This window comes from Salmo trutta, chromosome 6, assembly GCF_901001165.1.
Source record: "Salmo trutta chromosome 6, fSalTru1.1, whole genome shotgun sequence".
Classification (NCBI taxonomy): Eukaryota; Metazoa; Chordata; class Actinopteri; order Salmoniformes; family Salmonidae; genus Salmo; species Salmo trutta.
In genome coordinates this window covers 29,137,761-29,151,382 of record NC_042962.1, presented here as the reverse complement: position 1 = coordinate 29,151,382, position 13,622 = coordinate 29,137,761, and the positions used below count along the sequence as shown (strand labels likewise).

Here is a 13,622-nt window from a genome sequence, read left to right as displayed (position 1 = left end):
ACTTACTTCCCCCTGCCTATTCTGTATCCAAGGCTGTGTCCCAAATGGCACCTTAATTCCTATGGGCCATCAAAAGTAGTACACTATATTGGGAATCGGGTGCCATTTGTGACACATTTTAAGTCTGTACTGTGACCCCACCCCACCCCAAATAGAATAACACAACCTTAAAATCGGTACATTTCAATTTATAACATTTTCATCTCTTATCAAAATTAAAAGAAACCAATAAATACATTTACTCAAATAAATTGTATTTTTGAAATTATCTTTTTCAAAAATGTTTTAATATTGTCACATACAATATACATAACTCAATAATATACAGTTGAAGTCGAAAGTTTACATACACCTAAGCCAAATACATTTAAACTCAGTTTTTCACAATTCCTGACATTTAATCCTAGTAAAAATTCCCTGTCTTAGGTCAGTTAGGATCACCACTTTATTTTAAGAATGTGAAATATCAGAATAATAGTTGAGAGAATGATTTATTTCAGCTTTTATTTCTTTCATCACATTCCCAGTGGGTCAGAAGTTTATATACACTCAATTAGTATTTGGTAGCATTGCATTTAAATTGCTTAACTTGGGTCAAACGTTTCTGGTAGCCTTCCACAAGCTTCCCACAATAAGTTGGGTGAATTTTGGCCCATTCCTCCTGACAGAGCTGGTGTAACTGAGTCAGGTTTGTAGGCCTCCAAACACACGCTTTTTCAGTTCTGCCCACAAATTTGCTATAGGATTGAGGTCAGGGCTTTGTTATGGCCACTCCAATACCTTGACTTTGTTGTTGTTCAGCCATTTTGCTACAACTTTGGAAGTATGCTTGGGGTCATTGTCCATTTGCAAAACCCATTTGCGATCAAGCTTTAACTTCCTGACTGATGTCTTGAGATGTTGCTTCAATATATCCACATAATTATCCTTTCTCATGATGCCATCTATTTTGTGAAGTCACCAGTCCCTCCTGCAGAAAAGCACCCCCACAACATGATGATGCCACCCCCGTGCTTCATGGTTGGGATGGTGTTCTTTGGCCTGCAAGCCTCCCCTTTGCAAGACAGATGGAGACAATATGCATCTCCTTTCTGAGCGGTATGATGGCTGCATGGCCCCATGGTGTTTATACTTGCGTACTATTGTTTGTACAGATGGATGTGGTACCTTCAGGCATTTGGAAATTGCTCCCAAGGATGAACCAGACTTGTGGAGGTCTACAATTTATTTTTCTGAGGTCTGATTTCTTTAGATTTTCCCATGATGCCAAGCAAAGAGGCACTGAGTTTGAAGGTAGGCCTTGAAATACATCCACAGGTACACCTCCAATTGACTCAAATGATGTCAATTAGCTTATCAGAAGCTTCTAAAGCCATTACATCATTTTCTGGAATTTTCCAAGCTGTTTAAAGGCACAGTCAACTTAGTGTATGTTAACTTCTGACCCACTGGAATTGTGATACAGTGAATTATAAGTGAAATCATCTGTCTGTAAACAATTGTTGGAAAAATGACTTGTGTCATGCACAAAGTAGATGTCCTAACCGACTTGCCAAAACTATAGTTTGTTAACAAGAAATTTGTGGAGTGGTTGAAAACGAGTTTTAATGACTCCAACCTAAGTGTATGTAAACTTCCGACTTCAACGATACATACTTCCCCGCGACTCAACCCCGACTTTGAAGACCACTGCTTGAGAGGCACAGTATGTGTCATGTCATACTTTCATTCACTTTTTAATCTTTCTAACGACTTGATTGAGAAAGGCTTTCAAATGATGTCTGTCCATAAATTATATGTTATTTAAGGGCTTTGAACATAGACTTATCTTCAAACAGTACTGCAGCGTACCGTACAATCAGCGCGGGGTAAAAGTCAGGATACCTCGGGGAGCTATCCAATTCACATCGTATTATTAGAGGGTTTTCATTTTCGTCTGAGTGAAGTAGTGCACATACACACGCATATGCGCGTACACATGCAGGCACGCCCACGTGCCCACACACACACACATCGAACAAAATCATTGCTTATTTTTAGGAAGTAATCGCTGCTGGCATTGGTTCACTGTAGCGGATATAAGTGAGTCTGTGTTTATATCTGTTTCTATATGTATTTCTGTGTCAGAGTTTGGGTTGTGCGTTTCACAATAAAAATAAAGTTGAGCCAAAGGCATGACACTGCTTTCGTTCACATCCTTTCCTTCCTAAGATTGGACTTTGACTGTATAATCTGACGTTATTTCCCTTTATTCACGGTGAAACATCCGTTTTTATCTTCCTCGCATTCTCCTAAGAACGAGGCTTAGGGCTGCATCCCAAATGGCAACCTATTCCCCTATTCGTGGACTACTTTTGACGAGGGGGATGGGGGGAGTTATTACAAATCACATGGCGACTGCATCGGTGTGTGTGTGTGTGTGGCTGTCTGTTTCTGTGTCCATAGTGCCATATTTTCTTTATCAGAGCCCTATGTAGGGACGAGGGTGTCATTTAGGAACAGGATTCAGACTGGGTTTAGTAAACCCGATAGACATAAATGTATTCAGCTGCTCAGTAAACAATATTACTCTGACACATCAAGGGGATTAGGTTGTGGAATCAGCTTCGGTGGGTCTGAGTGTGTGTGTCTGTTTCTGTGTCTGTCACTGTGTATGTGCACGCTCACATACATACAGTACATTTCTTCAGCATCCCTTCAACTGTTTAAAGAAAAATGTCTGATACGGTATCGCATTGTACAAGCATATCATTGTTCGGTTTCCATTATGTTCCACACAGTCTTCAGCTTTACCAGTGAACCAACCATTCAATTTTCTCACCCTATGGAAATAGATCAGTGGTACGGTCCAATCAGATGGGGAACTGGTGGTCCCCTCTTTCCTGTGGAAAGAGACCTGATGGTACAGCCTTTTGGCTATGACTGGCTGCTCTTTCCTCCTCTCATAGTTTGTTGTCTGCCTCCGTTCATCCTGTGCTCACTATAATCCTCGCCACGGTGTTAAGTCTCTCAGCACGCTATGACACATACAGTACATCAAGCTAACACACGTCTGCTTCACATGCCAGCCACACGCTACATACTGAAACTGAGCACATGTACCATAATATGTGAATGGTGGGTAGCCTCTGTAGCCTGTCAGTGATGTCACCGGCTGTTACACCTGTTGTGGCATGACCTTGGTTCGTGTTCATATGTGAATCACACCGTATGTGAACAAGGTGTGTGTGTGTGTGCGTGCGTGCGTGCGTGCGTGCGGGGGTCTAAATGTGTTAACTGCCTGTAAATGATCAGCCTCACTGTTGACCCTTTAAAAAAAACGGAATCTCCCTCAGGGATTCTGTCACTCTGTCATCTCTGTAGTTAACTCTTCCTATTGGAGATAAAGGCATTGAAATGAGGACAGCCTAACCATGGGTCTGTCAGCATCTTGTTTCATACCCCATACTGAAGTCTGAGATTATGTTTATGGTTCTGTCCCAAATGGCACGCTATTTCCTATATACTGTAGTGCATGACCAATTACCAGAGCCTTATGGACCCTGGTCAAAAGTAGTACACTATATGGGGAATAGGGTGCCAATTGGGATGTATCCTATATCTTAACTCAGGAGAGGAGTTAGTGCAGAGTGTCAGGATGAGCAGTGTGTACAGATGTAAAGAACATTCTGTTTAGGTTCAGAGGAGAGAGGGAGGAGAATGCCCCTCTGAAGCTCTCCGATCCCCAAATGAACTTCTTTTGTCTTTTTTTCACCTTCACTGTTCTCTCTCTCGCTCTCTCTCTCATCTCTCAATTTTGCCTCTCACTGGTCTTACTCCCCCCCTTCTCTCTCTTTCTTTTATCTGAAGCTCTGTGTGGCAGCCTATCAGGGCCACACACACACACACACACACACACACACACACACACACACACACACACACCGTCCAGCGAAGCTTGCTGTGTTCTACAGTAATCCACCTTTCCTCTGTGCTCTTTAATTCTCTGTAAATTCCTCCAGTGAAGGGGTCTTGTGTGTGTGTGTGTGTGTGTGTGTGTGTGTGTGTGTGTGTGTGTGTGTGTGTGTGTGTGTGTGTGTGTGTGTGTGTGTGTGTGTATTCTGAATGCTTCCATTGTCAGGACATCGTCTTTTCTCACGCATGAGGAGGAGTGAAACTGAGCTGGAGGGACAGTGTGAACGAGGGAAGGAGAGAGAGAAAGGAGAAGGAAAGTGGGAGAGAGAGAGGGATGGGAGTTTGAGGTGAATCCGTCGATGGAGCGGCGAGCAGGAATGCGTGCAGCTGTGTGTGTGCTGGGCGGCTGAGCGGTGACGTGAAGCGACTGACACACATCTGGAACGGCTTCAGCAGCTGCACCTGAAGAGGAGGGATCCCAAATCCTCTGCTCTCTTTCTCTCTCCTGCTCTCTCCCTCATGCTCTTTTTCTCTCTCTCTCTCTCGCTTTCTCTGTTCCTCTCTCTCTCCACATCCCTCCCTCTCTCTCTCTCCGTGTGTTTCGCCCGTGCTCGCCAGAGCACTGGAACAGTTACATACTGAGCATCAGAAAAGCAGTGGAAGAGCAAAGAAGAGGAAACCCGAAAAAGAAAGAGAAGAGGAAAGGAGAAAAAAAGAGAGGGAGAACTACTGCGGAGCAGTGGGGAGAAGGAAAAGAGGAGACGGGGAAAAAAACTGCCTTGGACTAAGAACTGTCTGTGTTTGACAGGGCGTCAATGAGAGAGGGAGTATGCAAGATTCAAGGAAAGGAGATGAGAGGGTGTGACAGATCGGGCGATAGAGAGGAAGACAGTGGGTTATAGAGCTGGAATGCGCTGACACTAAGGACCTGGCTTCTTCTCCGCATTTGGCCCACCACCTCCTGCTGATCCACAGGTTTGAACGCTCACTCACCCACACACACACACCCACGCACACAGCTCTGTTTGCTTTGGAGGATGAGCCCACGAGGCCCTGCCAGGAGAAGAGTACACCTTCCAGGGACCTGTTGACTCTTCCCGCCCCTTCTCTCTCTCTCTCTCTCTCTCTCTCTCTCTCCCCCTCCTCCCCTTTCTGCCTTCCCAAAAGTGCCCTCTTCCCTCTGGCTGCTCAGCCCAGCCTACCTGCTCCAGTCAGGACTTGCAGAGCTGAGTGGGAGACACACTAAGGAGCCCTGAGACCTGGAATACTCTACCCTATTACCTACCACGGACCTGGCACTGACAGAGACTGAGAGAGACCGATAGACTGAGAGTCCCAGAGACCTTTCACTGACTTACACCAGGATGTCTAAAGCTTCGCGGCTGGCTCGGCCCTCCTCGGTCGGGGCAGGATCCAAGCTGCCATCCTCCCGTAAGGAGGCTCCGGGAGGGGCCCGAGCCAGGGTGGTGAGTGTGGGGGAGAAGCTGATGAGGGCTGGCAGCGATGGGACCCTGACCAAGCAGAGGGCCCTGGCTGCAGCTGCAGCCGCTCCACCTGCACAGCAGCAGACAGAGAAGCAGCAGAGCCAGATGCAATCTCAGTCCCAGTCCCAGAGCCAAAGCCATCTAAGCCAGGCACAGACTGGGGACATGGTGGCCCAACCCAAGAGTAGAATCAGCCCGCCTAAAGCCTCGGCCCTCCCACAGGGCTCTATGCACAGTAAGTACTGGACCACACTCATGTTGCTTTACCACTGTGAGACTGGTGTGTACACCCTAGTGTCAAACTAGGGACATTGTTGGGTTTTCGTAGCCAGGGCTGCCACCAAGAACTTGTGAAAAGCGAGAATCAACAACCTCTGAATAATCAGTCTCACACACAGAGCCATTCACGTGCACACGTGCTTATGAGAATGTATTCCATTATGTGTTGTTTTTTTTGCTAGTTACTCTTGTACTGTAGTGTCATTAGTGTAATAGTAGTATAGTAATTGTAGTAGTTACAGTGGATGGGTGCTGGTCAAGTTTCAGTAGACTAGTGTTTCCCAAACTTGGTCCTCAGGACCCCAAGGGGTGCACGTTTTGGTTTTTGCCCTAACAATACACAGCTGATTCGGATTATCAAAGCTTCATGATTAGTTGATTATTTGAACCAGCTGTGTAGTGCTAGGGCAACCCTGCAGTAGACATTGGACGCCAGGGCAGTTTCTTTACTCCCATGCTACTCAGTTTATGACTTTGTTTTGCCCTGTGCATTTGTCAGTGTGGTCGGCTACATTTCGTTAAGAGAGGATTAGTGGGCTATCTGTTTGTTGTGTGTGTATTGGTCAGACTGGTATGTTGTGTGGTCCAGGATTAGATCTACCTATCAGGGCTCCGCTTCCTGTCCTGTTCATCAGTCAGACTAGTGTGTTGTGTTGTGTATGGTCCATGAATCAGACCAGCACTATGTATCCTATCCTGGGGCATGCCTGGGAGTCGAACACATTCCTCACCTGATCACATGACTGGAGCCCCGTCACATTGTTGTTATCTCTGTGGGGTGCGGATTAGGGAAGGGTGCAAGGGGTCTGATCCCTCACTTTTGGCCACATCGTCACATTCCCACACCCCAGTGAGCTTAGATTTAGCACAAGAGGAGAGTTGAAGGCTGCGTCCCAAAAGGCAGCCTATTCCCTTTATAGTGCACTAGTATTGCCCGGCCCTCGTCAAAAGTAGTACACTATATAGGGAATAGGGTTCATTTGGGATGTACAATAAACCTGCCCATGGTTTTACCATGCCATTGTCTTGACGTCTTGAAGGTGAAGTCTAAACCATAAGCAGGTAGTGTAGGAGGGACTTTTTAGGAATAAGTTATTTCCTCTGTTAGTTTTGGTGAGTAGCTGGTATTCAGGTACAGGCGTATTGTGTAAACCCTCATGTTTATTTGAATGACAGACTGGCAGTGTTTTTGTTACGCTGCCTACGCCCTCTGTCAATCAAGATGTTTACTTGCAGTTACATACACATGCACACAAACATTTACATTTTAGTCATTTAGCAGCCGCTCTTATCCAGAGTGACTTACACCCATTGCACGCACACGCGCACGCACGCACACACACACACACACACACACACACACAGAGTGTGTATCCCGTTCATTCGGGTGTGAGATCTGAGTTGTGTGTTTCTGGTCTAACTCCGAGACAGTCGGTTGGGGGGGAGGGGAGACTGGGGAGAGACAGGGGAGACAGACAGGGATTTGGCAGGGGGAGGGTGGTGGTAGGAGAGAGGGGAGGTGTGGGTGTGAGTCAAACTTTCGGGTGACAGAAGGAGGTCAGGAATGTGAGCAGGGCATGCTGGGAAGTTTGCAGATCTGTAGCACTGTGTTGTGTGTGTGTGTGTGTGACCCCCCCCCACACACACACACAGACTCACACACACACCTCCTTCCTCCCTCCGTTTCCCAGTTGTTCCTCCCTGCAGTATAAAGTCAGGTTGTGGGTTATGAGGGGCAGGTCTGTACTGGAAACCAGATGTCTCCCAGTCTGTGGCTCTGTGTGCTCACTCCAACCTCTTTACACAAACAGACCACTGGCCAGGAGGACTCCTGCCCTTCCTGCACGCAAACGACCGCACAAACACACAAGTCTTCCTCTATCTCTGTATCTGTGTCTCTTTCCCTCTCTTTTTATTTCTACATTGATCTGTCTCTCCGTATCTTCCTCTGTCTCTCCGTCTCTGTCTGTCTCCGTCTCTGTATCTCTCTTTCTCCCCCCTCTTTCTATTGAAGCATTCACGTTTTTACTCATCGCTCTTCTTAACTGAAGAATTACTTTAATCCATGCCACCGCCCCACACACTCTAAAAAGACTTTCAAACAGAATACATGATCTGTGTATTGTTGCAGATGGAGGCTTGGAGGAGTCAGCTCAGTGTTTCTCTATGTGAGTCGGAGTGATGATGACGACAAAGACAGAATTCTCTTCACATTTCCTGCTGAGGCCTGCATACAAATGCTGCAGACGCTGTAAATATTCCATTGGTAGAGCTATTTTGAGTGCTGTTGTTGTTTTTTGACAGCCCTCATTCACTGTCTGTCTGTCTTTCTTTCTTTGGAAAGTGCTTCAATGATTTAGCAATTTCTCTAAACAAATACACAGTGGCACTGGGTTCATCTTAACCTCCTGTTTATCAACTCATTTAGGCTGCAGGTAGCCTAGCGGTTAGGAAGGAGTTATCATCATAGCCTCATACATTTCACCTCTTTATAGACCGAGATCATCCATACAGGTTCCTAGGTCAAGCCCAGGTCCCATGTTGTCCTGATTTCAGTCAAGACATCTAAGGCCAGGCATTGGGCATGAACACAACTGTGTTCCAAAATGGCACCCTATTCCCTGTATAGTGCTTAATGGCCGGAACGGAGCGAATGGAATGGCATCAAACACCTGGAAACCATGTGTTTAATGTATTTGATACCGTTCCAGAAATTCCGCTCCAGTCATTACCTCGAGCCCATTGCCACCAACCTCCTGTGCATGACAGGTGATTCACTTGTTAAATTCACTCGTTAAATTCACTCCAATCAGTGTAGATGAAGGGGGCGGATTTTTAAGCCTTGAGATAATTGAGACGTGGATTGTGTATATGTGCCATTCAGAGGGTGAATGGGCAAGACAAAATATTTAAGTGCCTTTGAACGGGGTAAAGTAGTAGGTGCCAGGCACACCAAATCAAATCGAATCACATTTTATTGGTCACATACACACGGTTAGCAGATGTTATTACGAGTGTAGCTAAATGCTTGTGCTTCTAGTTCAAACTGTGCAGCAATATCTAACAAGTAATATGTAACAATTCCACAACAAATACCTCATGGAATAAGGAATGGAATAAGAATATATAAATAGAAATATATTGATGAGCAATGACAGAGCGGCATAAGCTAAGATGCAATAGATAGTATAGAATACAGTATATACATATGAGATAAGTAATCCAAGACAAGTAAACATTATTAAAGTGGCATTATTAAAGTGACTAGTGTTCCATTTATTAAAGTCGCCAATGATTTCAAGTCTGTATGTAGGCAGCAGCCTCTCTGTGTTAGTGATGGCTGTTTAACAGTCTGATGGCCTTGAGATAAAAGCTGTTTTTCAGTCTCTCGATCCCAGCTTTGATGCACCTGTAATGACCTCGCCTTCTGGCTGGTAGCGGGATGAACAGGCAGTGGCTCGGGTGGTTGATGTCCTTGATGATCTTTTTGGCTTTCCTGTGACATCGGGTGCTGTAGGTGTCCTGGAGGGCAGGTAGTTTGCACTCGGTGATGCGTTGTGCAGACTTCACTACCCTCTGGAGAGCCCTGCAGTTGTGGGCGGTGCAGTGATACAGCCCGACAGGATGCTCTCAATTGTGCTTCTGTAAAGGTTTGTGAGGTTTTTAAGCCACATTTCTTCAGCCTTCTGAGGTTGAAGAGCCGCTGTTGCGCCTTCTTCGCCACACTCTCTGTGTGGGTAGACCATTTCATTGTGTCAGTGATGTGTATGCCAAGGAACTTAAAACTTTCCACCTTCTCCACTGCTGTTCTGTCGATGTGGATAGGGGGTGCTCCCTCTGCTGTTTCCTGAAGACCACAATCATTTCCCTTGCTTTGTTGACGTTGAGTGAGAGGTTATTTTCCTGACACCACACTCCGAGAACCCTTACCTCCTCCCTGTAGGCTGTCTCGTTGTTGTTGGTAATCAAGCCTACTACTGTTGTGTCGTCTGCAAACTTGATGATTGAGTTGGAGGCATACATGGCTACGCATTCATGGGTCAACAGGGAGTACAGGAGGGGGCTGAGCATGCACCCTTGTGGGGCCCCAGTGTTGAGGATCAGCAAACTGGAGATGTTGTTCCCTACCTTCACCACCTGGGGGCGGCCCTTAAAGTCCAGGACCGAATTGCACAGGTTGGGGTTGAGACCCAGGTCCTCAAGCTTAATGAGGAGCTTGGAGGGTACTATTGTGTTGAAGAGATTATAGTCAATGAACAGTCAATGAACAGTATTCTTACCTAGGTATTACTCTTGTCCAGATGGGATAGGGCAGTGTGCAGTGTGATGGCGATTGCATCGTCTGTGGACCTATTGGAGAGGTAAGCAAAATGAAGTGGATCTAGGGAGACGGGTAAGGTGGAGGTGATATGATATGATCCTTGACTAGTCTCTCAAAGCACTTCATGATGACAGAAGTGAGTGCTACGGACGATAGTCATTTAGTTCAGTTATCTTTGCATTCTTGGGTACAGGAACAATGGTAGGGAGAGATTGAATATGTCCGTAAACACACCAGCCAGCTGGTCTGCGCATGCTCTGAGGACGCGACTAGGGATGCCATCTGGGCGGCAGCCTTGCGAGGGTTAACACGTTTACATGTTTTACTCACGTAGGAGAGCCCACAGTCCTTGGTAGCAGGCTGCGTTGGTATACTGTATTATCCTAAAAGCATGCTAAGAAGGTGTTTAGTTTGTCTGGAAGCAAGACGTTGGTGTCCGTGATGTGGCTGATTTTCCTTTTGTAGTCCATGATTGTCTGTAGACCCTGCCACTTAAGTCTCGTGTCTGAGCCGTTGAATTGCGACTCCACTTTGTCTCTCTACCGACATTTTGCTTGTTTGATTGCCTTGCGGAGGGAATAACTACACTGTTTATAATCAGGCATATTCCCAGTCAACTTTCCATGGTTAAGTGCGGGGGTTCACTCTTTCAGTTTTGTGCAAATGCCGCCATCTATCAAGAGTTTCTGGTTAGGATAGGTTTTAATAGTCACAGTAGGTACAATATCTCCTATACACTTCCTTATAAACTCACTTACCGATTCAGCTTATACGTCAATATTATTCTCTGAGGCTACCTGGAACATGTCCCAGTCCGTGTGATCAAAACAATCTTGAAGCATGGATTCCGATTGGTCAGACCAGCGTTGAATAGTCCTTAGCATGGGTACTTCCTGTTTGAGTTTCTGCCTATAGAAAGGGAGGAGCAAAATGGAGTCGTGGTCAGATTTGCCGAAAGGAGGGCGGGGGAGGGCCTTGTAAGCATTGCGGAAGTTTGAGTAGCAATGGTCCAGTGTTTTTCCAACTCGAGTGCTACAGTCAATTTGCTGATAGAATTTAGGTAGCCATGTTCTCAAATTTGCTTTGTTAAAATCCCCAGCTACAATAAATGCAGCCTCAGGATATATGGTTTCCAGTTTGCATAAAGTCCAGTGAAGTTTCTTGAGGGCCGTCATGGTATCGGCTTGAGGAGGTATATACACGGCTGTGACAATAACCAAAGATAATTCTCTTGGGAGATAATACGGTCGGCATTTGATTGTGAGGAATTCTAGGTCAGGTAAACAAAAGGACTTGAGTTCCTGTATGTTGTTACAATTACACCATGAGTTGTTAATCATGAAACATACACCTGTGCCCTTCTTCTTCCCGGAGAGATGTTTATTCCTGTCGGCGCGACGCACTGAGAAGCAAGGTGACTGTACCGACTCCAACAGCATATCCCGAGAGAGCCATGTTTCTGTGAAACAGAGTATGTTACAGTCCCTGATGTCTCTCTGGAAAGCAACCCTTGCCCTGATTTCATCGAACTTGCTATCTAGGGACTGGACATTAGCTAGTAATATACTCTGGAGCGGTAGGTGGTATGCACGCCTCTGAAGTCTGACCAGGAGACCGCTCCGTCTTCCTCTTCTCCAGTGGCGTTGTTTTGGGTCAGCCTCAAATGCCCTGGGTGGTGCGGACAAAGGATCCACTTCTGGAAAGTTGTATTCCTGGTTGTAGTGCTGGTAAGTTGACATCGCTCTGATATCCAATAGTTCTTCCCGGCTATATGTAATAACGCTTAAGAATTTCTGGGCTAACAATGTAAGAAATAATTTTAAAAATATATATATTGCAAAGTTTCCTAAGGACTAGAAGAGAGGCAGACCTCCCTGTCGGCGCCATCTTGTGACACTGGTTTGTGTCAAGAGCTGCTGGGTTTTTCACACTCAACAGTTTTCTGTGTGTATCAGGAAGGGTCCACCATGCAAAGGACATCCAGCCAACTTGACACAACTGTGGGAAGCATTGGAGTCAACATGGGCCAGCATCCCTGTGGAATGCTTTCATCACCTTGTAGAGACCATGCCCCAAAACATTTTAATTTATTTAACTAGGCAAGTTAAGTTAAGAACAAATTATAATTTACAATGACAACATACCCCGGCCAAACCCTAACCTGGACGACGCTGGGCCAATTGTGCACCACGCTTTGGAACTCCCAATCATAGCCGATTATGATACAGCCTGGAATCGAACCAGGGTCTGACACCTCTCGCACTGAGATGCAGTGCCTTAGACCGCTGCGCCACTCAGGAGCCCACATTGAAGCTGTTCTGAGGGCAAAAGTGGGTGCAACTCAATATTAGGAATGTGTTCCTAATGTTTGGTATACTCAGTGTATAATTAATATGGTGCCGTTTTTTGACGTAGCCCATGGCTACAGCAGAGGTACGGAGGTGGGTCTGGCGCTGAAGTTGCGTGGCTGGGGCCGGATGATAAGCGTGTGTGACAGGTGACATTTCAGGCGTGTGTTAAGTCTTAAGAATTGACGTAGGCCACAGGGCCAGGACTTTAACTGAAGCTGAAAGCCTCAGATTTTCCCTCAAAGACCTCTGTGGTCTAGTGGTAACGCACCTGGCCAGTCACATTCATACTGCTCCCCACCGGAGACTGGGGTTCAATCCCAGCGTCCACTTTCAACTGTATTCCCACTTGCCTGTCATCTTGGCTGCTGTGGAAATCTCTCTGCTCCATCAGAGAAGGCCATGGAGTGTACCAGAACCCAGTGGGCTAAGCTGGACTTTTTTAATGACACATCTGGTAGTGTTAAGGCTCTGGAGCGTCTGAGGCATGCACTGATAACAGGAGAGAGAGAGAGAGAGAGACTGCTATTATCAACCATCAACTAGTCTCCAATCTCCAAGCCCCCACACACTTATCTCTTTCTCTCTCTCCTCTAGCCTAGCTTTGAGTGTTTCATTCTGCCCAGGTTGGTGCTTTGATCCTAAGCCACACTCTGCTTGTGATTGATCCCATGGTGGTCTTGGGTATGATGTAAAATACACCTACAGGTCATGTCAACTTTCTCAGTTGTTTTTTTAGAGTGAGAGAAGATGAGTCAAAAGCAGCAAGGGAGAAAAGTTCAAGTCAAAATGTCTACAGTTAGTTATGTCCTTAGTTATCCAGGCCATTGTATAAGGAGGCATCTTTTGTTGTTCTTGTCTAGTGTGTGGCATGCAGACTTTAATAAGGGGGTTTGTCTGTGCTTGAATGTGAGGGCATTCACTTCAGTTTCCCGTGAAGCATCAGAGATCAGAATCAGGATGCACTTTGAGACTGTGTGTGCGTGTGTGTGTGCGTAAGTGTGTGTGTGCATAAGTGTGTGTGCCAGCATGTGTTTGACCGAGACAGCACAACTACTGTATAATGTAAGGTCTAAGTGAAAACCACCTATTTGTGGTGTGGTGTGTGTCATATGGGGGTAACGCAGAGCAGGCCTTTACCTGTTCACAGCCTATTATTGTTTGTGTTGCACTCAATGGTCTGTGACAGGATTGTATTTCAGATCAAGGTTTTGACACATTCATTCTGGCAGATGGCACAGGAGCGTGCATGGCTGCCTATGGCGGCACCAGGTTATTCCAGGCTTGAACCCTACA

At 46.0% G+C, this 13,622-nt stretch overlaps 1 protein-coding gene across 8 annotated transcripts in view; it reads left to right on the top strand.

Moving 5' to 3' along the window:
- The window catches only part of LOC115195822 (sickle tail protein homolog), a 224,151-nt gene that overhangs the window by 44,397 nt on the left and 166,132 nt on the right, over positions 1–13,622 (top strand). For 5 of the 8 annotated variants that reach the window (XM_029756103.1, XM_029756104.1, XM_029756107.1 and 2 more), the window contains exon 1: positions 4,235–5,613. The exons of 1 other annotated variant lie outside the window; for it this stretch is intronic. In XM_029756103.1, coding sequence (XP_029611963.1) covers positions 5,259–5,613 — 355 coding nt within the window. In that variant the 5' untranslated portion in view covers positions 4,235–5,258. Of the gene's footprint in view, positions 1–4,233; positions 5,614–13,622 lie in introns of those variants that run through there. 2 more of the 8 variants (XM_029756111.1, XM_029756106.1) reach the window with 2 other exon arrangements.